This window comes from Cydia pomonella, chromosome 13 (genome assembly GCF_033807575.1).
Source record: "Cydia pomonella isolate Wapato2018A chromosome 13, ilCydPomo1, whole genome shotgun sequence".
In the NCBI taxonomy this organism is placed as follows: Eukaryota; Metazoa; Arthropoda; class Insecta; order Lepidoptera; family Tortricidae; genus Cydia; species Cydia pomonella.
In genome coordinates this window covers 11,041,897-11,069,076 of record NC_084715.1, presented here as the reverse complement: position 1 = coordinate 11,069,076, position 27,180 = coordinate 11,041,897, and the positions used below count along the sequence as shown (strand labels likewise).

At 43.0% G+C, this 27,180-nt stretch overlaps 2 protein-coding genes and 1 pseudogene across 10 annotated transcripts in view; 1 reads left to right on the top strand and 2 right to left on the bottom strand.

Moving 5' to 3' along the window:
• Positions 1 to 1,474: 1,474 nt before the first annotated feature.
• On the top strand, positions 1,475 to 5,927 carry LOC133524187 (NADH-quinone oxidoreductase subunit B 2-like). The gene is made up of 4 exons (XM_061860067.1): positions 1,475 to 1,621; positions 1,714 to 2,021; positions 3,223 to 3,411; positions 5,680 to 5,927. The coding sequence occupies exons 2-4, from the start codon at positions 1,720 to 1,722 to the stop codon at positions 5,816 to 5,818; spliced, it is 630 nt and encodes a 209-aa protein (XP_061716051.1). The 5' UTR covers positions 1,475 to 1,621; positions 1,714 to 1,719; the 3' UTR covers positions 5,819 to 5,927.
• Positions 5,928 to 11,313: 5,386 nt separating this feature from the next.
• LOC133524183 (fibrosin-1-like protein) overlaps positions 11,314 to 27,180 on the bottom strand; it is a 94,768-nt gene continuing 78,901 nt past the window's right edge. For 4 of the 9 annotated variants that reach the window (XM_061860054.1, XM_061860057.1, XM_061860061.1 and 1 more), the window contains 10 exons: positions 26,623 to 26,682; positions 24,806 to 26,434; positions 23,058 to 23,221; positions 22,602 to 22,722; positions 20,270 to 20,448; positions 19,556 to 19,656; positions 17,981 to 18,153; positions 16,734 to 16,883; positions 13,691 to 13,750; positions 11,314 to 13,554 (listed from right to left, as the gene is read on the bottom strand). In XM_061860054.1, coding sequence (XP_061716038.1) covers positions 12,499 to 13,554; positions 13,691 to 13,750; positions 16,734 to 16,883; positions 17,981 to 18,153; positions 19,556 to 19,656; positions 20,270 to 20,448; positions 22,602 to 22,722; positions 23,058 to 23,221; positions 24,806 to 26,434; positions 26,623 to 26,682 — 3,693 coding nt within the window. In that variant the 3' untranslated portion in view covers positions 11,314 to 12,498. The remainder of the gene's footprint in view (positions 13,555 to 13,690; positions 13,751 to 16,733; positions 16,884 to 17,980; positions 18,154 to 19,555; positions 19,657 to 20,269; positions 20,449 to 22,601; positions 22,723 to 23,057; positions 23,222 to 24,805; positions 26,435 to 26,622; positions 26,683 to 27,180) is intronic. The other 5 variants (XM_061860059.1, XM_061860056.1, XM_061860055.1 and 2 more) reach the window with 5 other exon arrangements.
• On the bottom strand, positions 13,758 to 16,366 carry LOC133524185 (uncharacterized; annotated as a pseudogene).

Genomic DNA, 27,180 nt, shown 5'->3' with positions numbered 1-27,180 from the left:
ATTACGGGCTTTGCGGATGCTAAAAATGCTTTTAAAATTGCTTGCCCGGGAAAACAATTTCCAGACAACCCAAAATCACAAAGGAGCTGGGATAATATTTATTGTGATTTAACTTACAATACTCTTCTAAACAACTGTACAGGTCCAGATCACGCAAGACTTTTGGCGGTTGGAGCCCGGGAAGCCGGCTACTGGCTACATGCCCATCCTTCACCTAATACTGGTACTTTCTTGGATCCGACCTCCCTAAGACTGGCGACTGGTTTGCGACTCGGGGTTTCGGTATGTACGCCACATATATGCTCTTGTGGCACGGACGTGGACCGACTGGGACACCACGGATTATCTTGTCAAAAAAGTGCAGTGCAGGTCGTTTTTCAAGACATGCGTCGCTTAATGACATAATTCGTCGATCTCTTGCCACCATCAATGTGCCTGCTCTTCTTGAGCCAACTGGCATTATCAGGGATGATGGCAAGAGGCCTGATGGGGTGTCCTTGGTTCCTCGGAGCTTGGGACGGATGTTAGTGTGGGATGCTACCTGCGTAGACACACTGGCACCGTCCCACCTCCAACGGACTAATGTAAAAGCGGGCGCAGCGGCGGAAAGCGCCGAAATTTTGAAACGTAATAAATATAAGAGCCTACCTGTACCTTTTGGCGTTGAAACTCTAGGTCCATGGGGTCCCAGCGCGCACAAGTTTTTTGGAGAAATCGCGAAACGTCTGGTTGACGTAACTGGTGACCGAAGAGCTGGCGGCTTCCTCGCACAACGTATCAGTATTGCGATACAACGAGGAAATGCCGCCAGCATCCTTGGTACAATGCCTCAAGGGCCTTTTTTAGATATAAGCTAGTTATAGTAATCATCTGTATATATCCATTATGTATATTGTTATTGTCAATAAGTATTATAGGACATTATTACACAAATTGACTAAGTACCACGGTAAGCTCAATAAGGCTTGTGTTGAGGGTAGTTAGACAACGATATATATAATATATAAATATTTATAAATACATAGAAAACACCCATAACTCAGGAACAAATATCCTTGCTCAACACACGAATAAATGCCCTTACCAGGATTTGAACCCGGGACCATCAGCTTCGTAGGCAGGGTCACTACCCACCAGGCCAAAAAATTTCGGTTTTCGCGGTAGGCTTCCGGGGCTATAACCACTTGAGGCCTACTGCGAAAACCGAAATGCCAGAGAAAAAGCCCGCAATCGACGAACTTCGATTTCGCTGTAGGCCCCCTGATAAAGTGTGGATGTAATTGGCACTTTAATCCTACGACATTTCAATTCGTTTAAGAGGAATGTAAGACCAACAATTTTAACAAAATTGTTATAGAGTTGGGTATCAAACTTGCAAATAACCCACGTTATCAAAAATAAGTATTACTTTTATAGTAAATTTAAAGAAACAGTCTGTATTTTCTACATTGTTTTCAATAATGAGTAGAGAAATCAAAAAATATTATGCGTAGATTTTGTATGATTAGCCAACTTCACAAATATAACACTTGTCTGTTCTTACGTAAATTTTGTGTATTAAAATTTTATTTTATAAGCGTACAGTGTCGTTATTTCAATCGAGTAGTGTGTGTGAAAGCTTGTAAGTTTAGCAGCATGTGCCAACGCCTGTTTAAGTTTGCATTAAATATGATATATGTAGATACATAAGTACATAACCAAAACATTTTTCAGGTAATCATGCAGGCTATTAAAGCGCTGGGAGCGACGGCTCCTAAAGCTCTTTCTGTAGTGAAGAAAGGTGCTTTTGCTCCCATAGTTGATCAAGTCCGTCAAACTCATTTGCCAGCTCCGAAGCCGAACGAGAAGCGCCCATACTCTCCCTTCCAAGATGCTAGTAACCTGGCAGAGATTGCTGTGGCTAGGCTCGACGATCTCCTCAACTGGGGAAGAAAGGGCTCCATGTGGCCTATGACCTTTGGTTTAGCTTGCTGCGCCGTGGAAATGATGCACATCGCCGCGCCTCGCTATGACATGGACAGGTACTTACCTATGAAGTATATAATAGGTTAAAAAATTAGGTGAACAAATACCTGAACACCCTTATTTGGTGCTTCAACTATACCAGGATCATAGAGGAGTAAACACTCTGAAGTTTAGCAAGTTTTCAATGTGTTTGGTAAAAAGATTTTTCTTAAAAATATTAAAATAACTTTTGAATGGATCAATAATTTGAACTTAACTGGTGAGTGAAAAAATTAAACTGTATTTTAAAGGTAGAATGAAAAGCTTAGTGGACCACTTATGATATGGAACAAGCACACTGTCATTCAATAAATTTGCATTTTTCAATCTGTGGGTCACAATCCCCTGGCCTCCTCCTCCTGGCTTGTACCAATGAGTTTTTCAGAACTTATGTATGGAATATCATGTGATATTCACCACTAGTTATTTGGTGAAGGAAAACATCGTAAGGAAACCTGTGTACGTCCACCAAGAAATTCAAAGGTGTATGTGAAGTCCCCAACCTGCATTGGGCCAGCGTGGGGACTATAGCCCAAGCTCTCTTGAACATGAGCCTGTGCCCAGCAGTGGGATGTATATAGGCAGAATTATTATTATTATGTATAATTAGAGCTCCTCTTTAAGGGCTCACGCACCACCTTAAAAATTTTGCCACTGCTTTTGATGACTTTTACCAAATTACACAATAGAAAAATCACTAAACTTTAAAAATATCAAAATTGAAGTCTAACTGAAATGAAATTTATTATTAATAACAGAGTTACAGGCCACATTTTAAATATCCCAATATTAATAATATTTATACAATAGTGTATAAATTAATTACATTACTTTCATAAATTTTAATTATAATAAATGCAAATCCAGGAACATACATATTCTTGTGGAATGTTTTTGATTTAAATAATTATAGGTAGATCAAAGAAATCTTGATAATTATAGAATAATTCTTGCGTCAACCAATTTTTTAGTCTGACTTTAAATGCCGCATTGGAAGTTGCATTTCTTACAGTGTCAGGAAGGCAATTGTAAACTGAGGGGCCTAAAACATACACCGGACCGCTTTGACCTGGCAAGCCTGTGTGCTTTGGAGGCCAGCCTATTATCAAGATACAGTTAGTCCAGACTGTCTTAGTAATAGACTTTAGGGGCCTAGTTTGAGTTTGGCAAATTTCAGACAGTCTTTAATGTGTTCATTTATTATATTTTCTATTTCAGATATGGTGTAGTGTTCCGTGCATCACCTCGCCAGTCTGATGTCATGATTGTCGCAGGGACCTTGACTAACAAAATGGCACCAGCTCTTAGGAAAGTATATGACCAGATGCCTGATCCCAGATGGGTCATTTCTATGGGAAGCTGCGCCAATGGTGGTGGATATTACCACTACTCCTATTCTGTTGTGAGGTAATTCATTCTTCCCCTTAGTATAATATGCTAGTGATTACTTACTTATTCAGCAGCAGAACCTACAAAGAGTGGCTCTGTGAGCTGTAGGGCTCGCAAACAGAACTTAAAACTGAATTAATGTAATTGACACAAAGAAATTGATCATAAACCTGCTTACAAAACTTCTTGAAAACAACATATATCTAAGGACGGGCCTTTCCACAGCATGTAATAGGTTTGTGGGCCTTACGTGCACGAAGAATGTTGCTAGTTCAGTGGTGTCACTCGCGACTTTGAGCCCATCATGCAGTCTAATTCAAATCCTTAGATATATGTCAATGGTTGAGATTGCTACCTGTAGAGTACAACATTAGGACATACGAGAACAACAAACAAGCTGAAACGGAGAGATATAAAGTCGACGAAGAATTCGTGCTTCGAATTTGACCGCTGTAGTAGATGTTACTAATAAACAGGCCCCATACCGCCGTATTGTGGATTTATGTAGTAAATTTGGTCATCAAACATGACGTTTAACCTTTTCGCCGCCATTGACTTGATATAAAGTCAGTACATTTCGTGCCCCACACGCCACGACTTCATATCAAGTCGTGGTTTTGGTCAGGTTTGTATACGTGCAATTTTTGGCGTGGTCTTGATGACACTTCATTATTCATTGACGTGGCGGCGAAAAGGTTAACGATTCAAGGCCAGGCCGCGTAGCCAACGTTACAATCGTTAACGCTCCGAAGCGTAGCGTAGTCATCTCTCTCTATCACTCTTCCATATTAGTGCGACTGTGACAGTTGCGTTTCGTTCGCCACTGACTAAACAATCGCCAGCCGGTTGTATCATGGTGGTAAGAACGTGAGCTGGTCGCATGAATATGTAAAAAATAAGCGCCTTACCTTTTTATGATAGTATAACAAAATCATGAATATTCGCGTGTAGCATTCCATCAGGCGTTTCAAATAAACGGGTTACGCAATTTACACATTACGCATATTTTGCGGACATAAAGTGGTAAGGCGCGAATTTTTTACATGTTCATGTGAATAGCTGACGGTCTTTCTACCGCGATACAACCGGCTGACAGTTTTTTTAGTTATAACTATCTATAAGCATCTAAACTATCATCTGACAAAGCCGGCAGGCGAGGATTGACGAGCATATGCTCCTGGCCTGCGGTCTATTATATTAAACGTCAAACAGTTTGACTCAACTTCTATGAAATTATAACGTATGTATATCGTTTACTTGACACTTGCACCGCCTGGGCTATCAAAATCGCTGCCAACTTATCTTGGTCTGACTTTATGAGACTACCCATACCTACAGCGCTTTAACAGTGACAGACGGTACAATGCAACCGACCGACCGATGTAGTCCGTATTTCATTCAGTAGCGCTAAGTTCGGCTATCAAACTCGGTGGCACAATTTTTTCTTAATTTTACACCTCTTTGTTCGTGCTCGCTAAGCTCGGCTTGTTTATATTCCGGATACTAAAAAGACAGTTCGGTTGGCCATTTTACTACCCAGTCATTATACTACCCTCTAACTTTTTTGACGCCAATGTCGGATATATCCGCACCGTAGGTCCAACGCCGAAGACGGATTAATCCGTCACAGAGCAACATAGACCTACGTGCAAGGCTCGGAACCGGTTTATAAAATGCCGGTTTATTTCGGTTTTACTCCGAACTTTTACAAGAACGCCAACGCTTTAAGAATAAAGTTCTTGTAACCTAAAACCGGTTTATTCGACAAGCGACGAAACGACCGGCCGGTCTGTTGGTGTGCCACGTAAATATAGACACCGGCATAGGAAGAAACCGCTTTTTATTGCTCAAAACCGGTTAATTTGACAACTGTTCTCATAAAAATCGGTTTAAAAATAACGGATTTACAAGCGAAATTGAAAGGTTTTGCGCCAAGTGCATGATAACGGTTTAGAAATTAGACCTGTTTCCGAGCCTTGTCTACGTGGCGTCCGAGTGACAGCTCTTGTGTTTGACACGGCGTCGAAAAGGTAAAGCCCAATAGCGGTATCTCCAAAACAAATGTTGAAAATGGAATTTTAATATAAAGAATTTAGGGTAGGTGTTGATATTTGCATTCCATTCTGATTTGAGATACCATTCATTGGCCAATGAGGGGTATTCGGGATGACGTCATTTAAGTGTCTGGGATGTAATATAAAAACAAAGATTAATGTTTACATGCAAATCCATTTTTTTCACAACTTACCATAGATACTACTTACTGAATGCCATATTTCATTTCAGGGGTTGTGATAGAATCGTACCCGTTGACATCTACGTACCCGGATGCCCGCCATCAGCAGAAGCCCTACTTTATGGTGTACTTCAATTGCAAAAGAAAGTGAAGAGAATGAAAACTCTTCAAATCTGGTACAGGAAGTGAAGAATTCTATCAAATACATTGTGGTTAAATCAGAACATAGACATTTTTATTTATTTATATGTACATAATATCTTCTCGCAGTAAATACATCGTATAGTTGCAGCAGTAACACTGTTTTATTTAACATATTGTATGTTAGCAGCCAACAATTGCGATTTGAATAAAATTTATAAAGTGCCCCACTCATCAACATTAACACATTCAGTGCCATCTTGAGCAACGAGCATAGCCGATAACATGGGGAAAACCGTGAGAATCAGAATGGCGGGTGTACTTAAATAAAATGAAATGAAAACCATACCATATTTTTGTACCTAATTTGTACTATTTAGTACCTCCTTTAAAAAAAAATTGTACCTCACGGTACTTAAAGTAATCACTAAAAAACAGTACACCCGCCATCCTGACAGTCAGAATGGCGGGTGTACTTTATTATGCTATATTCCCGTGGTTATTGATAAATTCTATAAAAGCCATATTTTTGTACCTTCATATTCAATTATAATATGAGCCATTTTATTTGTGGTTTCCAAGTTTTACTCATTTATATTTTTCTTGCTATTACACTTTTGCAGGCGTTATAATTTTTCAAGTTATCGATCTCATTTTTAAGAAAAAACTCTAAGGTACAATTATTTTTATTACTCCAGGAAGTAGTACCTTTAATGTTTAATCTGTTTAGTTCAAATAACTCAGAAAATCATGTCTTAAAAAGGCTAGTGCGTTAAAATGTTGGAGTCGTGCACGCACACGTCACGCAAGAGGTGTGCCGTCTCTCATAAGGATCTGTATAATATTACATCGCGCACATGCAGCCGGTGTGCACAGGCCTTTAAATTAACCAAATGTGCATTATTGTAGTAATTATAAGCCTTTCCCATTCCCACAACGGACCATCTACCAATCACGATAATACATATTGCGTGGTACAAGTTCTTCTAATAAACAGGGCTACTATTGTCGCCTGGCTGGCAGGACAGGACCAACTAACTAGAATATCTGTATATTCCCTCGCTGGACAGGGGTTTCAGCTTCGGCGACGTCTGAGTTAGACTGTTTAAGCTTAGGTTCTATGTCAAGTTTGGTATAATTTTCAACGAATCAAAGATGTAGACCATACCAAATTTAATTTAATTAAACTATTTGAAAAGCGTTGACAGTTAAGGTGGGATTAGACGGTTCATTTTGTGTTCATTCTTGTGTTTCGCTATTCATCTTTCACTCAAATTGACACGTCTTAACACAAAATGAACCAAAAGTAAATTCACTAGTGTAAAAATCCAACAGTGTTTTTCATTCGGCATCTTTCACTCGCACTTCGAATGAACAGTGTGAACACAGAGTGAACGTTCATTCGGATTTTGATGGCGGTCCGCCGTCACCCACAAATGGGTGACACCTGACCGTGAACATCAGTAGTGCCACCTATAAAAATTCGTACAACTGAGACAGTTTGCAATACCGCCATTAAGGAAATAAGTACCTGGGCGACCGAGCTTTGCTCGGTTACAACTATTTATTGTAATATGGTGGTGTATAGGTGATAATCTTAACTACATTTTTTTACTAAATTAAACTTATATAAAACAATAAAAATCAAAAAATTATATATAAACTTGAACATATAAAAAAAAATAAGTTAGTCATCGGGCGAGATTCGAACCCGTAACACTCGTTTAGCAGTCCGCGTCTTAACCCGCTGGACAAGACGGACAGTGGCCGGCAACACGAAATTAGCGACCATATTCTGCGTCGAAAGAAAAACGCATGAAAACTCGAAAACACGCGTTTTCCCAAACATAAGACTAATCTAGATAGATTCTATACCCCCAAAAACCCCCATATACCAAATTTCAGCGAAATCGTTAGAGCCGTTTCCGAGATCACAGAAATATATATATTTATATATATACAAGAATTGCTCGTTTAAAGGTATAAGATATACAACGTGCCCACAAGGAACCCGAGAGATTTTGACAGTATTATTCCTCCAATTGAATATTTTTTTAACATAAACAATAAAAATAAATAAATTATAAAATTCTGTGTTTAAAAGTAAAACCAATTTTTACCTACTTGGTTTGTATGAATTAGTGACACAATTTAAAAAAATGTATAACTCCCGTAGTTAAAGCTTTTTCTCACAATCCATGACTCCCGTGGGAACAATATAGGCCTGAAATAAGATCTTTTTCGAGCAAGTGTGATAAAAAAAAATACCTTTTTTTTAATTTCTCTTCACGCTTAAACCACAGAACCGATTAGTTTCAATTTGGTATAAAGCTATAAAGATAGTCCCGGGAAAACGACACACGACAGTTTTTTTTCTTCAACTCATTCCTTAAGGGTGTTAAGGGTGGAACTTTGTACGGCGAATCAGTAGCTTTATCTGACGTTCATAAGCGTAATGTAGTACCTATGCCTACTTGAAAAATAATCTTATCTTTAATAACAGCTAAACCGATTAAGATTAAATTTGGTATGGTCTACATCTTTGATTTAGTTGAAAATGATACCAAACTTGACATAAAACCTAAACTTAAACAGTCTAACTCAGACGTCACCGAAACTGAAACCCCTGTCCAGCGAGGGAATATACAGTTATTCTAGTTAGTTGGTCCTGTTCTGCCAGCCAGGCGACAATAGTAGCCCTGTTTGTTAGAAGAACTTGTACCACGTCATATGTATTATCGTGATTGGTAGATGGTCCGTCGTGGGAATGGGAAAGGCTTATAATTACTACAATAATGCACATTTGGTTAATTTAAAGGCCTGTGCATACCGGCTGTATGTGCGTAGACGTGCATGTGCGCGTTGTAATATTATACAGATCCTTATGAGAGACGGCACACCTCTTGCGTGACGTGTGCGTGCACGACTCCAACATTTTAACGCACGCGCACGTCTACGCACACGCAGCCGGTGGGGTTTGGCCTAAATGCCATAAATCCACGATTTTAATAGGGAGCGTGCATGAACTGTAGGAGGCAGCACAGGAGTCGTCAGATTTTTGGCGCGAGGCGTAAAAGTGATGTTTATGTCAGAACCTACTATGCACAAGAAAACACTTGACATGCAAATGTACATGTTTATGATTCCGATTCAGGCCACAAGAAGGCAGGCCCTCCAACGCGCACGGTCCCTATAGTGACTCCGGCAACCGTAACCATGGCAACAAGTGTCAGGAATCGTAGGTGTATCGGTCACAACAAAATGCCTTAAGCGCCAATTACATCCACACTTCCCGATATCGGGCCCGAAATTAGTCCCGCAGTGTCTGGCCTGATACCTAATCGTTTTCCGTTTCACGGAACATCAGCACATCGTAAACAATACTTTGTCTCTCATTGCCAAAAATGTTTGATATTTTTGCATATGAACTATTTTTTACATTTCAAATATTGTAAACGATGTGCTGATATTTGACGAAACAGAAAAATACTCTTGCTCGGGCCATAAAGTTTGTATGTAATTGGCGCGTAAACGCGGGGTGAAATTGACCCCGCTTTTTGCGTCGAGGGTATAACGGTATTTTCCAATGCATTTCCGGCCGACTACTAGCTTTCTACACTTGCAAGTAAATATTAATCAGTTTTTTACCTATTTAAGGGCGAAGGTTTATAGTAAAAAACCTATCAATTTGTTTTTGTTGCGACATGCAGGTTCTGCCAGAAGTCCGAGGAGACTGCAATGCACATTCTCTGTTCCTGTGGACCACTAATGTCTAAAAGAAGTACCTACATAGGGCGGCATGTATTACAACCCTATGAGGTACAGAATATTACGGCCCAAAATTCTGGAACTTCCTGGATTCCACGGGCATTAGTAATTAACTTTAAAGGGCCTTTACAATGGATCACTGCGTGGTCGACGTGGCACTCGAAGGCCCGCATACCCCAATAATAATTTGTTTTTACTTTTTACCGCCAAAATATCTGCAGGTATGCAGAGTTGTATGTGCTCATAGCATTATGTACCCATGATAGTTTAATGAGTAGCGTGCTAAAACATAGAACACCACTTCTGCCGCACTAAGAATAAGTGCATTGACATTTTTTCTCTTTTTGATTCTATTTATATTATACCTAATAACATATCATACTAGAACAATTTAATAATATTTCAAAATAAGATATGCTGTGCTTAAATAGCGCGGCAGACTTGGTTAGCTTGGACTGATTCTGTTATAGTGAACCTTATTGTCAGTCATTCGTTTTATACACATGTCACGCACACGGCAACATAATTATTATAACTAACTGCTTTAGCTCAGCGATCCAAAAAGAATCTTGGCCTCCGAAACGAGAGAAAGCCACCTGTCCCGATCCAGCGCAGTTTCCTGCCATGAATTGGCATTCAGCCGACGCAGGTCCGCCTCCACGACATCACACCAGCGGTTCCTGGGGCGCCCGATCGGTCGACGGCCGGTTGGTCGCCCCAAGTACGCTTCCTTGACTACGCGATCCTCCCCCGTTCTGGGTAGGTGATTCTGAGTAGGAGGTGGCTGTGAGGCCTGGACACTAACTCAAAAAGAGGAAAGTCAGCTCCTGATAGCGGAAAGAAAAGTGCTCAGGAAGATCCTGGGACCTGTCCGAAGTGACGACGGCTCCTGGAGGATCCGGAAAAATGCTGAGATCGAAGAGTTGGTGGCTGAGCCCAATATCATAGGCGTAACATAATTATTATAAGCTAACAAATATTACCATTATCTACTTGAAAGAACTAAGGTGACGTAAAACTTTGACGTGACGACGTACGCCAGCGGCCATATCACTAACACTTCTTGGCACTAGGGGTACAGTACAACATACCAGGACTCCTTGAAGTGGACCTCATGGAGTACTTTTAATTTTTATGTTAAATAATTCATAAATATGGTCCCATATCAAACAATCATCCGCCATAGTCGTTCTTTGACAGGTTAGGAATCGAAGGCACAGACCTATCCGACGTTCAGCCACAATTGAAATTTGTGTAAAAATATTTCAAGCAGCTATTAAATTTACAAAACTAAATATTTTTAATCATGAACAAAAATACTAAATTATAAACGTTAATATTTTAAAAATAAAACTCAATTATACCTAGTTAATTAGTTTGAATTAGTATAAAAAAAGTGATTACTCCCTAGGGAGTTATAGCTTTATTCACAATCCATAACTCCTGTCCTTTGTCCTTCAGTACACCTGCATGAAATAAGATCTTTTTCGAGCAAGTGTGATGAAAAATAAATGAATACAAGTTTATTCTTGATTTTTGCTTTTTGACGTTTAATTGGTATATTTTCCTGGAAGACTAGCATCAGAGTTTATAGAAGAGGTGTATTAATATCAGAATTAAGGGGGACCGTAGTTAAATATACTTCAGCTTTTAAATTTGATACACTAATTTTCTTCGATTTTGTACCTCTTTAACTATGAAATATCTCTTTGCTAGTGTCGTCGTTAGGATATGAGGTACGTGCCACAAAATGGATAGGAAGGTATATAAAAATCTTATTGGTATAAAAATCAAAAGTTTTAATGGTATTTTCTGAATCGCACCAAGCTTTCATTTACTTTTTAGTATACAGAATGATTTTGTATAAACTATAATACACTTCATCGTTCTCGCGATAAGAACACAAATTTTAATGTGCCATAAGACAGGTTACAACTGCAATTTTGTCTGACTCAATGATCACTTACACTGGTTGAATGGCACACTAACGCGTTTGTAGTTGCTGACTTATAACATAACTAAAAAAAGTATGAATCCAGATATTGCTCACAATTATTTTAAATCCAAAATGTAATGATTTATGGAATACTTTTATACAAATTTGAACATTACTGCATATTACTCATTAGATCTATAAACCTGAGAGACACTACTTGAAGTCAGACAAAATGTTTTTTTTTCACAATACATACATATAATAATATCACATACTTTTAAATGCATTTTAACAAAAAATCATCCGCTATTACTGTCAAGTGTAATTGTATTTCTTGATCACTAATTAAGGAGTCAGTAAATAAATAAATTTACTCCACTGGTACAATTGAAAAACCATTATGAGATTTTTAACGGAAGCATAAATTAAACTCCCGATACAATAATAATTTATGGGATTTTTCCTTTGTTTGAAGTTAAATAAACCAATTCTATATTTTAACACTAATTTACACACTAATATTTACATTTTATTTATATGTATATATAAATATGTATAATTATATTGATAGCGATTTCAATAATCCTATCCCTCACATAATCAGCAATTTGATGTATAATTAACTAATAATGGTCACAATAACAACTCTATAGATATTTCCATGTAAATAAACAAGCAGTAGTGTACAGGCCGGCGGCGACGAGCGCCCAGAGTCCTCGTCCTATATTGCACTTGTCGAGCGAGCCGTCTCGCTCGCACCACCCTCTCCCGAGTCTCGCCCTCTCGCTCCGGCCCCTCGACTCTCCGCTCCTCGCGACGTCGTTCAACTACGATACCGGTCAACATTACACTAAGAACGCGTCGGGGGCGGCTCGCGAGTAGAGCGACCGTCGTCTCGGCAAGCGACGTTACAATAAATATTTTTCTAAACCGATAATACGAAACGATATACATTAAACTGTCGTATTCTCACTCGCGACGTCGTTTACTCTACCGTATGTACAGGCGACGAGAATCGGCGCTATCATCGCGGCTCCTCCTTCTTGAGCAGGTCGAGCGGGGCGAGGGGCGCGAGCGGCGGCGCCAGCGGCGGCAGCGGCGCCAGCGACGCGTGCGGGTGCGGGTGCGCGTGCGGGTGCGCACCCGGGTGCAGCGGCAGGCCGTGGCCCAGGCCGCGGTGCAGCAGCGGCGCTGCCTTCAGCTGCTGGTGGTGGGCGTACGCGCTCAGCATCTTGTGGCGGTCCTCCTCGGCGCGGATGGCCGCCTCGACGATGGGCGCGAAGCGCATGTGCTGCAGCGGGTCGAAGGCGCGGTAGGGGTCGCCCCAGGGCGGCGGCGGCGGGTAGGCGGGCAGCGAGGGCGGCGGCGGGCGCGGCGGCTCCTTGCGCTCGTCCTTCACCTGGCGCTCGGGCTCGGGCGGGCCGTTGCGCAGCGGCGAGCGGGCGCGCGCGCGCTCCAGCTCGCGCTCGCGGTGCTGGTGCTCGCGCTGCTTGCGGCGCTCGCGCTCCTCGCGGTCGCGGCGCTCGCGGTCGTCGCGCTCGCGGCGCGCGCGCTCTCGCTCCTCGTGGTCGCGGCGAGCCTCGGCGGCGGCCACGGCGGCAGCGGGCACGCCGGGCGCGGGCGGGCGCGGCCGCCACGCGTCGTGCAGCGGCGCGCCTAGCGGCCCGTGGTGCACGCCGTGCAGCGGGGAGGACAGCGCGAGGTCGCGGCCGTACAGCCCGAAGGCGGCGGGGGCGCCGGGAAACGCGCCGGCGCCGTAGCGTCCGAACGGCGATATCCCTGAAACGCGCAAACCTCGGTCAGTGGGCGGCGCGAGAGCGGCGGCCAGCGAGACGGGCGGGTATCGGACGCTACCTAGGTGCGGGTGGTGCGGCAGGTAGGGCGCGGGCAGGTCGTAGGGCGAGCGGTAGGCGGGCGGTGGGGGCGCGGGCGCGGGGAAGGCGCGCAGCTTGTCCTTGTCGGCGGCGGCGTTGGCGACGCCCGGGGCGGTCGGCGCGGCACCTCCCGTTTTCTCCTTCTGCTGATGGTTGTAGATCTCCCACGCGATCCGCACGTGCATGGCGTTCCATTTGCCGGTTTTCTGCGAACGCAAAAAGGCTCCTCTTTAATTTCTGCGACGAGCGGGTTATACTCGAGATGTAAAAATAATGAAACGTAAAGAATGATAGTACTGAAATTAGACATGCGAAGTAATGAAGTGGCAAGTGGAAACCTACCGCGACGGCGGGGCGAGGTGGTGGTTTAGTGGCGGAGTCGCTCGCGGCCGACACTACGGGCTGTTAAAATGAGGCGAGGCAGGGTTAATGATCGTAAAGCAACATAAACAACGTAAGCACTAAGAAAGGTAGATAAAGAAATTTTCGAGTAATAATGATAATATAAGCATTAGGTATGCAAGATTCTGAGTAATGTTTCCTTGACGTGGATTTGACTAACATTTTTAGTTTGTGGCCTGTATCACATAGCCATTTTACAATTACTATTAAAGTGTTACAATATACATATAATTTTCAATTTGTGTTGCAATATGTACATGTACACTTAAAACGTCAATTAAAACAAGTCACCTTGCCAGTGAGCCATTTTCATAGGTCTTGAGGAGACTAGGGACAAAATGACCACTGTACCAAGAGACGATTGTTGGTCGAATCCACACTAAGTATTTTTTTCAAAAATGGACGACAAAGTCGACTTTGCCGGTTGAAAATACGTCGTGATGTACGTAGTTCATGGTCAGTCAAAAATTAAAAAGTTAAAAACATTGCAGTCTCGCTACAACAATGTTGCATACAAATTCCATTATTTGTCAAGTTCCAAAAAGTTGAAATGGCCGTATCTAATGAAGGCATAGGTTAATTAAAAAGCCAAACAGATGATCAGTACTTATTATTGTTTGTACCGCGACTATTTGGCTGTCTCAAATAGGTTGGCATATTATCGGCAGAATAATAAACTTTTCAATCGTTTTAATGTGTTTTAAGTTATTTTCTTGCACCATTTTTGAGAAAAGCACTATATAAGACTTGGCTGGAAGGCTAATTGCTGGCTTCGGATTCAATTAAACGGACTCTCAAGGTCATCCCTATTCTATTATATTTTAGTCAACAAGTAGCTACTTCCGAGCCTCGACAATAATGTACTATAATAAATAGGTGTCAGTAAAGGACTAATTAGTATATAAAGATTTTAAGTAAATCTAATCTTATCTAGGAATTTAGTTATAATATGTGGGCATTGCTAGCCCATCTACTTTAAGGTCAAAGTTAGCTTTAACGATTAGTTACTACTTAATCATTTTTAGATTGTTATTAAAGATTCTTCTTCTTTTTCAACTCAGCGTTTTCCCGGCCTAGCGCCAGGGTTCGTTTTCCTATTAATTCTTCCCCACTTTGCCCGGTCTTCGGCATCCTCAGGTGCCATCCTTAGGACTACCGCGGCCGCGTGATCTAGGGCCTTGAACAGTGAGGTTGAGGCATCCGACGTAGTCTACTGGTCTGCGGCTTATATGGCCATACCATCGGAGACAACTTTCCTGCAGCTTATCCGCTACGTCACGGATTCCGAAGCTGTCACGGATGTGTTCGTTACGTATGCTATATAATCGCGTAACGCCACACATCTATCGCAACATCTTTTCATCTCGGTGACGTGAACTGCTGGACATGTCTTCCGAGGACAGGCTAGGTTTCACTACCATATAGTAGGACTGGGCGGATGTACCTATTTTACACAAGGCCCTTTAGCTTCACCGGTATCCTGGAGTCGCAGATGACACCGGTTACTTCTTGCCATTTTACCCAAGCAGCACTTATTCAGGCTTGGACGCCGTGATCGATTTCACCAGATTCTTGCAGCACGGAACCAAGGTACTAGACTTTATTCGTTTTCACGACAAATTCGTCTCCTATCTTTATGGGGTCGGGGTCCGTGCCGCCACATGCCATGTACTCGGTATTCGCAACATTTAGTTTCAGACCGCCGTTCTTTAGCGCACCCTTACATTGGTTGATTTTATGCTCCAGTTTCTATTTCTTCTCATCTGTCAGTGCAATGTCATCAGCGTACATCATAAGCCACGGAGATGGTTCGGGAACGTTCGCCGGAACAATGTCTAGCACTATATTTAACAGAAAACGGACTCAGAGCCGAGCCTTGGTGACCGCCAATTGTGGTCGGGAATGGGCGAGTATCGCCAACGGCGGTCCTTCCTATGGATTCCGAGTTGTGGTACATGTCTCGAATAATATCAATATTGGTTTGTGGCACATTCGTCTCCTTCAAAGCCCACCAGATTACCTGGCGCGGTATTCAATCGAAAGCCTTCTGCAGATCCAGAAAAGCCATATGCAAGGGCTTTTTCTGTTCTCTGTAGGCCTCGAGTCTCGACTAGCATTCTTAGGGCAAAGATGGGATCTATATTGTCACAGCCAGGACGAAACCCATACTGACATTCCAAGACCGTGCACTCTTGCCGGAGCCTTGAGTCGGTTACGCGCTCGTTTCGTGGTGTGACACATGACCTTAATACCTCGGTAGCTTCCACAGTCCTGTACACTACCTTTGCCTTTATAAATTGGCGTTATAATGCTCAATCTCCATGAGTTGGGCATCTTGCGGCTGGTGAGGATGTGGTTAAAAAGGTCAGTATGATCACACCATGAGGGCCCATCGATTTCCACGCTTCGATCGGTATTGATATTAAAGATTAAGTAAAAAATACCTATGTTTAACAAAAACCATGAGATTAAGATAGTTTTAGTTTAAATAAAATCTTGGAAGGTGATGCAGGTATTACACTGTTTGATCAATTGGATGATTCTTAAACACGACGAGCAACACCTTGAATTACCTATTTATTTATTACTTTTTTCAAGTATTTATTTTGTAAATAATTATTTATTATATTTATTAATTATATATTTATTAATTAGCTTTACTATGTCCAAGAAAGACTTAGGGCCTGTGCACACTGGCTGCATGTGCGTAGTCGTGCACGTGCGCATTGTAATATACAGATCTTTATGAAAGACGACACACTGTTTACGTCACGTGTGCGTGCACGACTACGCACACTCAGCCGGTGTGCTCTGGTCTTTCCGCCTTTATACTGCAACTCGTTTACCAACCGCCCGAGATAATTACGTCGTAGACTTTTAGGGGGCATTTATTTCACGTTAAGTAGCGAACTCGTCCCTCGATCTCGCTCGAGTCGCAGTATCGCTGGAGGCGGTGGCGGTGGCGGCGGGACAGACACGGTACCTTGGGCGCGTAGGCGGCGAGCGGCGGCACGGCGGAGGGCTGCGGCGGCGGCGGGTAGGGCTGCGCGGCGTGCAGCAGCGACGAGCCGTACGGGTAGCCCAGCCCCAGCCCGCCGCGGTACAGCGAGCTCATCTTGCTCACGTCCTTGAACTGGAACGGGAATGGCCACATTGTAATAAGGTGCGTTGGGGTCAATTAAAGAGGCGTGACATGAAAAACCTTCCGTCGTTCCGAATTGCGTGTAATATTTTTAGTGCCGGCGACATTGATCAGAAACACATTTAGTTGTGCCGCGTCGCTCGGTCCACTCTCCACTTCGAGTGCGAAATTTTATATTAGGAGCAAACATGTTACCAGAGGCATTACGATTTTAACTTTGTAATGTAGAATCTCGATTCGTATGCAAAAACCGCATGGCATAACACATTGGCTCCGCCCCTCCGTGCGAATCGCACGACGATTCGTGCTTTTGGACGCAAATGTGGTACGTGCCGCAGGACATGCCACGGATTTTGTAAGGTGAGTATTTAATAAAAGTATTGTCGCAGGAGTATTGTGTTAAAGTAAGAGGAGTGCTTCCTCTTCGTCCGATAAACTGCTGTCGAACATTGGTAGTCGTTTAGAAACTAGGAAATAATACGCAAATTTATATCGGCGGCTGTGCACGACACGCATGCACGACAGAGATGCAGCGTGCGCCTGCGTGGCGTGTGCAGCACTCTGCAGCACTTGCGTTGCGTGACGTGCGAGTAATCCGGTGTGACAGGGGTGCTGTGCACGTCTACGCTTACGTCGACGCACACGCAAGCGCTCGGCCTTAATAGTATCGTTCGCGACGTTTCTCCTTGATACAAAATTAATGTAATTTTTGTTGTCGTCGAAACAAAAAAGCAGTCTTAACCCACGCAGTTTAGGTATTTTGAGATAGGAGATAGGTACTACTAAAAACGGTGAAGTGTTCACAGTCGTACGTTCCTCCTCGGTCATAAGGATATGACAAATAAGTTCTTTGTAAATTTTTGATAAAACCTTTTATCGCTGACTGTACTTTTCTTTCAACAAGCTACTAGTACTCATCCAGACAATTCTAACAAACCTAAACACAACTATGTTGCTTTATCACAGAGTTCCTATGGATACCTGCTGTTTCCATCATCAGAAAATAAAGAAAATAAAATAAACGTGGTTTGTGATCGCAACGTCCGTGCCGGTAGCCGGCGAGGTGGCAGCGAGTGTAGCGGACTGACCAGCGAGTGCGGGTGCAGCAGCTGGTGCGGGTGGTGGTGCGGGTGCTGGTGCACGTGCGTGTGCTGGTGCTGGTGGTGGTGCATCTCCGTGCGCGCTCCCGTCGCGCCCACCGCACCCGCCGCCGCCAGGAACCGGTTATCTAATTCGCGCCGCAAGAGATCTGCCGAAGGACCTGAAATACATCAATAAATCAAACTGTATCGTCTTGCTCTTTACACACAAATATTTTTTTTTATTTTTTATTATTCATTAAATATGTACAGCAAAATTTTCACTATATCTAATTATACATTTGAATTGAAACCAGCGTTTAAAGACAAAGTGTGCAGTAACAGCCCAAAAAGACCGAGGCCTGTGCTAGGGCTAGTTACAATATATGTGACCCAAGTTTAGAGAGCGATCGGATTTTGGATAAGTAATTTTCCTATACCTAATATAAAATGTATTCAGTCTAAGAAAAAAGCTTGATTATTTAATTAACCATGCATTACTGGCTATATACAGTGTAGTTTTCTTATTATTTTATTACATATATATATATAGCATACTGCATACGTATATTGGGTATTAAAATTATGTAAGTAGATATATATAGTATTTGTTATACAATACAGAGACATATATATATATTATGGAAGAATGGAGAAATACTTATGACACAGAGTTACGTAGCAATCTATTTATTGGGGAAATATTTTAGTGTAGAATTCCTTAAATTCTGTAAAGGAAAAACTCTGGAGAAACACTTTCGTTTCTTTATTTAGCCTATTCACGTAATTTTGATTATTTTGAGTAGGCCCGTTTGAATAGCTCGATTGCAGTATGTCCTGTAGATCACCTGGTAATTTGTCAAAAATCCTAGGTCCAATATATAAGTAGTGTCTCTTAGCTGCAGCGCTGTTCTTAATTGGTATCTTATATTTACTTCTTGTGTTTCGAAGGTTTGCTGGGTTAACATTTAATACCATATCATCTATATGTCTTCCCATATACATAATTACTTAATATGAAAAAGAATTGACCAGAGCTGGGTTAGCATCTTATGCATTCGCGGCACATGTCATTTGACTAATTAGAAAACAGTCAGTCTAAGTTTATATAGTCTACGACCTGAATATAAGATATAAATAAATATTATAGGACATTATTACACAAATTGACCCACAGTAAGCTCAATAAGGCTTGTGTTGAGGGTACTTAGACAACGATATATATAATATATAAATACTTAAATACATGGAAAATACCCATGACTCAGGAACAAATATCCATGCTCATCACACAAATACATGCCCTTACCAGGATTTGAACCCGGGACCATTAGCTTCGTAGGCAGGGTCACTACCCACTAGGCCAAACCGGTTGTCAAATAGATAGTTTTTATCCAGTCTGGCTAAGATGGTCGGTTTTTTATCATCTGTCATCATGCCTGTCACGTTCTAACAAGTAGGTAAGTGTGAAAGTGACGCATGACATGACAAGTGATAAAAATGCGACCATGATACCGCCGCTGTTAGTCCATCACGATAAAAGAGAGTAATGTGAACGTGGCATAGAATAGAATGTATACTGACTGGTCTGGAAGAGCGACTCGGCCGAGAAGGGGTTGGGGTTGGGCGGCGCGAGCGGCGCGCCGAACAGCGGCGGCGCCGGCGCGAACCCGCGATCCGTCCTGCTGGAAACACAATTACACACCATCACTACACTGGGTATTATAATATGATAATAACCAGCTGGCAACACCCCACCGTAGCATATACATGATAGCGTCCAGTTAGCGTCGCTTAGCGAGTAGCGATCGGACAATTTATTTCGATAGTGTTAATCGATCGTTAATTCGGTACACGCATAATCACCGCGGACCGAACTGCTATTTGGCTAGGATATGGCAAACCACTCAACTCGCCCACCGTTTACATGCCCTATAAGAGGAAGCAATGAACCGTTTGTATGGTTGATAAGGTGTCAGGTTTTTCAAATCTAAGTTTTTGCTGACTTTCAGTAAAATCTAGAATCTACTAGCGTCTAGCAGTGTACTCGATATCAGTACATTCCGTTGTAGTTGACGGTTACCGATGTAATAAATCTACCCTTTTGTCTAAATTGAAAGACAGAATAAAAATAATAAAACTTGATTGTTATATTTATATGTCAAGGGCTTCCATACTTTATGATTCGTGAAAAATCGCCAGGCTTCCGCTTTCATTTGGCAAGCCGAAAGGTGATTCTCATTGTCGTGTGTCGAAGTTTCATTCTCGATAACACGGTTAAATGTGTTGTATACTCACGTCACCCCCCAGTGCGCGGGCGGCTTGGCGCTAGAGCTGATGCTGGGCACGGTGGGCACGGGCGCCAGCGACTGCGCCAGGAGCGCGCCCGGCGCCGCCGGCGTCGGCGTCGGCGCGGCCAGCGGCGCCGACAGCGGCGCGCCCAGACCGGCCAGGCTGCTCAGCGGACCTAGCGGCGCCTGCAATCACAGATTCAATATTCACTTCAACTAAACTCGATAAAGCGACACCGATCGCTTACTTCTGTATGGAACACTGAACTGACGTACCCCATGAGCTATCATCATCAAAGAAAAGAAAACCAATAGTGTGTAGAGGCCTACAAAGGCCCGATTTTTCCATCAATTGATTTCGGACTTCATAACCTAAGAAAATTAACCTGAATATGGGCAATCAGGGGAAATAATTCATGTAGTTTTGTAAATTGGTACAATTATACCTTGTGGTGTCCAGATGAACATACTAAGTCCTCGAGGATGGGGGTTGTGCTGACGGTGTAGGGGGGGATTGCAGGTACCTTTTTTCAGATTTTTGCTCTTATCTCGAATATCTTTACGAATAGCATTGTATGTTTTATAACTTTTATTCAAGGTAATTGTAATTACCTTGAATAAAAGTTATAAAAGTTTTATCATAAAATTCCCTACAACTTTGGTAATGGTTATTTTTACTCTATGATCAATACTTTAGGAGCTACAGGTTGTTTAAGTTAATAAAGAGACAAAAATAGGCGATTTAAGAAAATGTAGTTTTTTCGTAACTGTTCAACATAATTCAAATTTTTAGTTTAGAATATACGAATATACGACATGCCGCTGATCATCGTTTGTCCCTTTCCGACGTATTAGTATGATGGAAAGGGACAAACGATTATCAGCGGCATCGTAACTTTAGTACACGTTTATGAATAAGGGGGTTAGTATGTTTATCTGGACACCACAAGGTATAATCGTACCAATTTAAAAAAACTACACGAATTATTTCCCCTGATTGCCCATATTCGGCTTAATTTGACGCGGCCAACTTATTTTATTTTTTTATAAAATAAAAGGGAGGCAAAGCAAATCTTTTCCAATGGATCCACATGGAGTTTTAGGGTTTAGTAGTTAATAACCCTTATAGTTTCGCCATATCCGTCTGTCTGTCAGCGGCTCGGCTCCGTGATCGTTAATGCTAGAGAGCTGAAATTTGGCACGAATATATAAACCAGTTACCCCGACAAAGTCATAAAACAAAAATGAGAAGGAAAATAATAATTAAGGGTGGCTCCCCTACACGGAAAGTGGGGATGTTTTTTTTTTTTCGGTACAACCCTTTAGTGTGGGGTCACATTAGATAGGTCTTTTGAAACTAAACAGGATCTGTAAAAAACATGATTTGATAAACGTAATATTTTCAGAAATAATAGCTCTGAAAGAAAAAAAATGTGTTTTCCCCATCCCTATTACCTCTAACTTCTGAACTATGGGTCCATCCCTATTACCTCTAACTTCTGAACCATGGGTCCAAAAAATATGAAATAAATCGTGAAAGTAAAGCTTAATAAAGACGTTCAAGAAAAACTAGAGCAAACCTGATCGGCTTAGCCGCTTTGGAGTTTTGGCAAAGTCTACCTTGACGGACAGGTAACTACGGAACTCTACGGTACCCTCAGCCCCCCCCCCCCCCCCCCCCCCCCCAACGCCCTCAGCACAACCCCCACCCTCGAGCACTTTTAGTATGTTTATCTGGAGACCTCAAGGTATAACTATACCAAATTTAAAAAAGAATACATGTTAGGTATGCAAACTTAGAGGAATTCTAGAGCTTTGGGGGTGACGAGTAACCACCAAGCTGAATACATCCCGATTTTATTAGAACAAACGGGTAAGTAGAGTATTGCCGAAAACCTAGAGCAGCAAGGCCCTGTGATAGCTGTGATAAGGTGAGAATTTTGGTGGTTCCTGAGTCCAGACTTCAAATTGGCGCCGGTCTTGGTCTCTTGGAGCTAGATACTCCGTGATCCTAACTTCTTTGTTAGATTTTATATTTTTGAGAACAAGACCTTCTGTTACAAGCGTCGAACTAAGTCGCTTAGTTCCAAATGATAATTCGGGCGGCGGGCAATTATTGATTAGAACTAAGTTGACGCTCATTACAGAAGGTCTTGTTTGGACTCGTGTAACTTGTGAAATGTTTTAACTAGAGCTATCATTTTGATGTCAACGTTTCGATGATATCCTGTTCTATCATTTAACAATAAGAAAAAATACAGGTCAACGATCTCGTTTTCTAAAAAGATGTTTAATAAAAGTAAATATGTGAAGAAAGTAAATATGTAAAAAACACTGACCGCTAGAGGAGCAGCGAGCGGTGTAGCTAGAGGCGCGGGGAGGGGCGCGCCGATCGTCGGCGCCAGCGGCGTGCTGCTCGCCGACGCGGGCGTGCTGCGCGACAAACTGCTGATGTTGCTGCTGAAATCAAACCAGGCAGGCCTTATAATATTTCTTAGTCGTACCCAATTAAAGTAGATTGGTAGTATACGAGTAAAGAAAACACGAGGTTCAAGTATGTATTTGTTTTGACAATCACCATTAGAGCCTAGCACTTGCAGGCCTTTGGCACCTTGTCACAAACAGTTAATACGGATACTATGTATCCGTAAACTAGTATTCTTAATTAAAAAATTTCCGTTTCTAAATCGGATTGTTTTCTAGGTGAGTAAGAATGTGGTGCAAAGCGCCCGTCGGGCTTGGCGTTTTGATGGAAATAACGATGCGATATCATTAACAAAAGTAAACGAATATACCTAAAGCTTTCCCGTTCCCGGCTAGGACTGTGTCCTCTGGGCGAGTAGGAGTGTGGAGCGTGTGGAGGTATCGAGCCCGCGGCGCCCGTCGAGCCTGGCGTATGTGGTCGAACGCCTTTCGGAGTCTTTGGCGCGACCAGTGGTGACGCTGATAGACTTGTGCGCTGGAAATAATACAAAATGCATAATTACATTGTATAATATTATGTAAATTGCTGCTTGAAGCAGTGACTATTACCTACGCTAATAGAAATTTAAAAAGAGATTTGGTATTAGAGCACCAGCATTAATTAACTATCTATGTATTTTTTACTACGTGGCAGTGGTTCCATAGAGTAAATACCATTTTTGTTTCGCAGAAGACGGTTATTCGAGCGATATATAAAATGAATGATAGAGACTCACTTAAAAATAAGTTTAAGGACTATAACATAATGACAGTGCACTGTCAATATATTTATGAAAATATTCTGTATGTACATAAAAATATTGCCTATATAACACCGTGACACATAATATTAGACCGCGAGTGCGACACGCGGCTCGGGAGACTAGAAATTAGCATAAGCTCACAGTGCCCTTCACTCGGCTCCATAAAATAAAATAAAACATTTATGGGTAATTGTGGAAGATTTTATAATAAACTTTCAATAACATCACTGAATTTTCTGTTAATAAATTTTAAGTTATGTAAAGGGCAATTTTATTCCTAAAGCTCATTATGGCACACAAGACTATATGAATGATAAAACACCGTGAGATTAATAAAATTGTGACTTGAAATGATTAATTATTTACTATATTTGAATAATGATGAATTTGATATTCCAATATATTACTGTTGTTAAGTTTTTTTCACATTTAGATGTTATTCTAGAAACTCTCTAGACTAGTATTTTTGTTTAATGTTTGACAGTCTTTTGTGAATATTTATTATTAAATTTGACATCTGTATATTGTATAACAATTCAATATTATTATGGAATAATAATGACTAGGTAAATAAATTGTGGTGTAAGTACATAATATATGTTGCTAGGCCTACTTAAATAAATGTAAGAACAAACAAATAAGGAAACTGTTAAAAATGTAATTATGCTACTAAACCTAGAATGACTGAAATGTGAGTAGTTTACAAAGTTGCTCAAAAAATGTGATCGACTGATGGGCCAAAAATACGATGGCAATTTTATTTACTGTGCATATTGTTGATAATTTTAACAAACGTTCGTGTATTTTACCTGAAAACCGAAGGAGAATATTTTGAAGAGAATACGTTTTGATTCAGTTAAATGATTGAAGTTCTTTTTCTAATGACAATTTACAAAATACCTGTAAGTAAAAAATCAGGTGCCCATAAAAAATAACGGTTTTTGAGCCACACCGTATACGTATATAACCCAACAAAAGCAAGGCTCAGTCTTTCAGTCTGACATTTTTAAATTTGAATTATCGATCAGAAGCAATGTTTTCCATGAACAAGCCTCGAAACAAAGTTTACAGTACATATGGGGCTACTTTATAGCACTAGTGCGAGAAGTAGCATATTACGTTACTGTGTCGAACATTTAAAGGGCCATATGTACTGTAAAACGTTGTACGATACATGTGCGAATAGGTAATTCGCAACTCGTGTCGATTTAAAACACTCCCTTCGGTCGTGTTTTAATTTATCGCCACTCGTTTCGAATTTCCTATTTTTCGCACTTGTATCGTAATGTACTATTTTTCTTGATCAAAGAACTAACCGTGTCCGCTGAGTTTCTAGGAGATGCAGCAGCGGGTGGCAGATACGGGCTGTGTTGTAGCGTCGTGGCGTACGGCGCGTATAGCGGCGGGAACGTCGCCCCGGAGTACACGGCCGGCGGCGGGAACCCGTTGGCCGAGAGCGCGGAGCTCACGATCGCCTCGCTTCTGGGCGCTTCGCTCGTAGGTTGCCGCGAGTCTATCACTGGCACTGGTAGGGAATGACTGCTTGTCGTGACGACTGTCGGCGCCCCGCTCGACACGGGCAAGGCGTCCACGTGACTGTGCTGGGGCTGGTGAAGTGTCACCGGAGGAATAATTGGCGCTGGGTGAGGAGGTAGACCAATGCTTGGATGCTTCAAATTTGGTGTAAAACTTGATACAGAACTGGCAGTAGTTGAAGGAAGAGATAATGGAGGCCCAATGTGATTAGGAGTAGACGTCGCTAAAGAATTAGAATTACTCGAGGGGAGGTGATTCACGTGATTGACAATGGAATGGCTATTTATTGGATGACTTAAAGGTGTGGCAGTCGGTTGGCTGGCTACTGAGGATTGGACATGATTCGACGTCACGTGATTAGGCACGGTGAAAGGAGCGAGATGGGGAGGCCGACTCGTATATACCGATTGTACGGAATGTTTTTGTAAACTTGATTGACTCTGAAACGGTATCGAATGGCCGTGAATACTGGAACTTAAACTCGAGTTTATATGACTAGACCCGATTGACGGGGCGGGGTAAGGGCGAGAGGCGGGCGCGGCCGGGGCGCGCGGCCGCGCGGCCAGGGGTTGACTACTCGGAAGACAGCTCGGCGTGGACGACGCGACCGAGTGCGGCGGCGGCGGCGCCACGCCGTTCACTCGGCTCGGGAACGAGATAGGAACGGAGGGATGAGTCGGGGCGGCGGCCGGAATGTTCCGCACGTCGTGGCCCGGCATCACGGGGTGGGGCTGCGAGTGCGACACGCGGCTCGGGAGACTAGGGTGGGGCGGCGGCGCAGCGGCCGGGGCCAGGTGCGGCGGGCGCTGCGCATGCGGCGCGTGGTGCGCGTGCAGGTCCAGCGGCGCTGCGGGCTGCTCGCCGGGCTCAGTCCGCGTCTCGTGGTTAGTGTGTCGGAAGTCAGGCAGGGCAGGCGCCGCGTGCGCCTGATAGGCAGTGTGTGAGGGGAAGAGCGGCGATGGCGCCGGCGGAGCCGGTGGCGCCGGCGTCGGGCTGTCGGCGGCGGCACGCGCGCCCGGTTGTAGCTTGTTGTTGCTTGCGGGCCGCTCGGGGGTGTCGGGCCCGGCGGCGCCCACGGGCCGCGCGGGGATCTGCGTGGCGGCGTGGCCGTCGAGGGCGGGGATGTGCGCGCCGTTGGACCGGTGCGGCGTGTCGGCGCGGAAGGGCGGCGGTGGTAGCGCGGGCGGCGGCAGAGCGGCGGGCGCGGGCGAGGGCGCGGGTTGCGGTAGCGGCGCGGGCGCTGGGCTGGCGCTGCCGCCAACGGGCGCCCGCGACAGTGCGAGCGCCCCGCCGCTACCGCCGCGCGCAACCAGCTCGTTCTTGGCGCCGCCGCCCGCTGCGCCCACCCCTGCCGCGCCCGCGACACCGCCCGCGCCCGTTACCCGGAACAGAGAGCCAGCGTCCGATACCTGAAAAGTATTCGATTAATCATTATCTTCAAGCTTATGCCAAGCAAAACAATATACTGACTCATAACTAGATCAGTGTTAGCCAGCAGGCCATCACTATACTGAGGCCACTTTAAGTTATAATGTGTTTCATGCCATAAATATGTGTTTTCCAACTATTTCTAAATGTGCGTATAATATACACTCACATCTTCCATTGACGCATCATGATATCGTGGTGACACATTTCTACTATTGTCTGGGCTCGCCTGTAACAAAAGAAACATAAATGAGTAAAGGTTTAGACGGTAGAAAGTGTTTCTTAAACAGTATTTCAACACAGCCTAAGTTCGAGTGAAAGCTAAAATTTTACACTGGTCGCATCATACATATAGTCGGAGCAACGATGCTGGCCTGTAACTGTTTTATTCCCGCAGCCAAGTATATATATATTTGCTTCAGGCGAACCATTACAATTATGGCCTCTTGGCCTCCGTTAACGCTTCATTTCTGGATTGATCTCGAGGTTTCAGTTAGGTTGGTTCTCTTTGAGTTAATGTTCGCATGCTCGCTGTAATAATACATAGCCTGGTTTGTATGCAGACACCGAGCAGCGCGTGAGTGGACATTAGTATTCCACCTATGTCTGTTGTTCTAAAACAATCGCCGCCCACAGGGTTTTTGTGTCCGATGGACAAATACAATCACGTCTGACACATAAAACAATGTTAATAGGAATTACAAGCAGAGATTGAATAGTAATAACT

What these genes read in the sequence shown, in the direction of transcription:
- LOC133524187 (XM_061860067.1), top strand. Translation starts at nt 1,720, where the DNA reads ATGCAGGCTATTAAAGCGCTGGGAGCGACGGCTCCTAAAGCTCTTTCT. An exon ending in CCTCGCTATGACATGGACAG is followed by an intron (nt 2,022 to 3,222) that starts GTACTTACCTAT and finishes TTTCTATTTCAG; the next exon opens with ATATGGTGTAGTGTTCCGTG. An exon ending in TACTCCTATTCTGTTGTGAG is followed by an intron (nt 3,412 to 5,679) that starts GTAATTCATTCT and finishes ATTTCATTTCAG; the next exon opens with GGGTTGTGATAGAATCGTAC.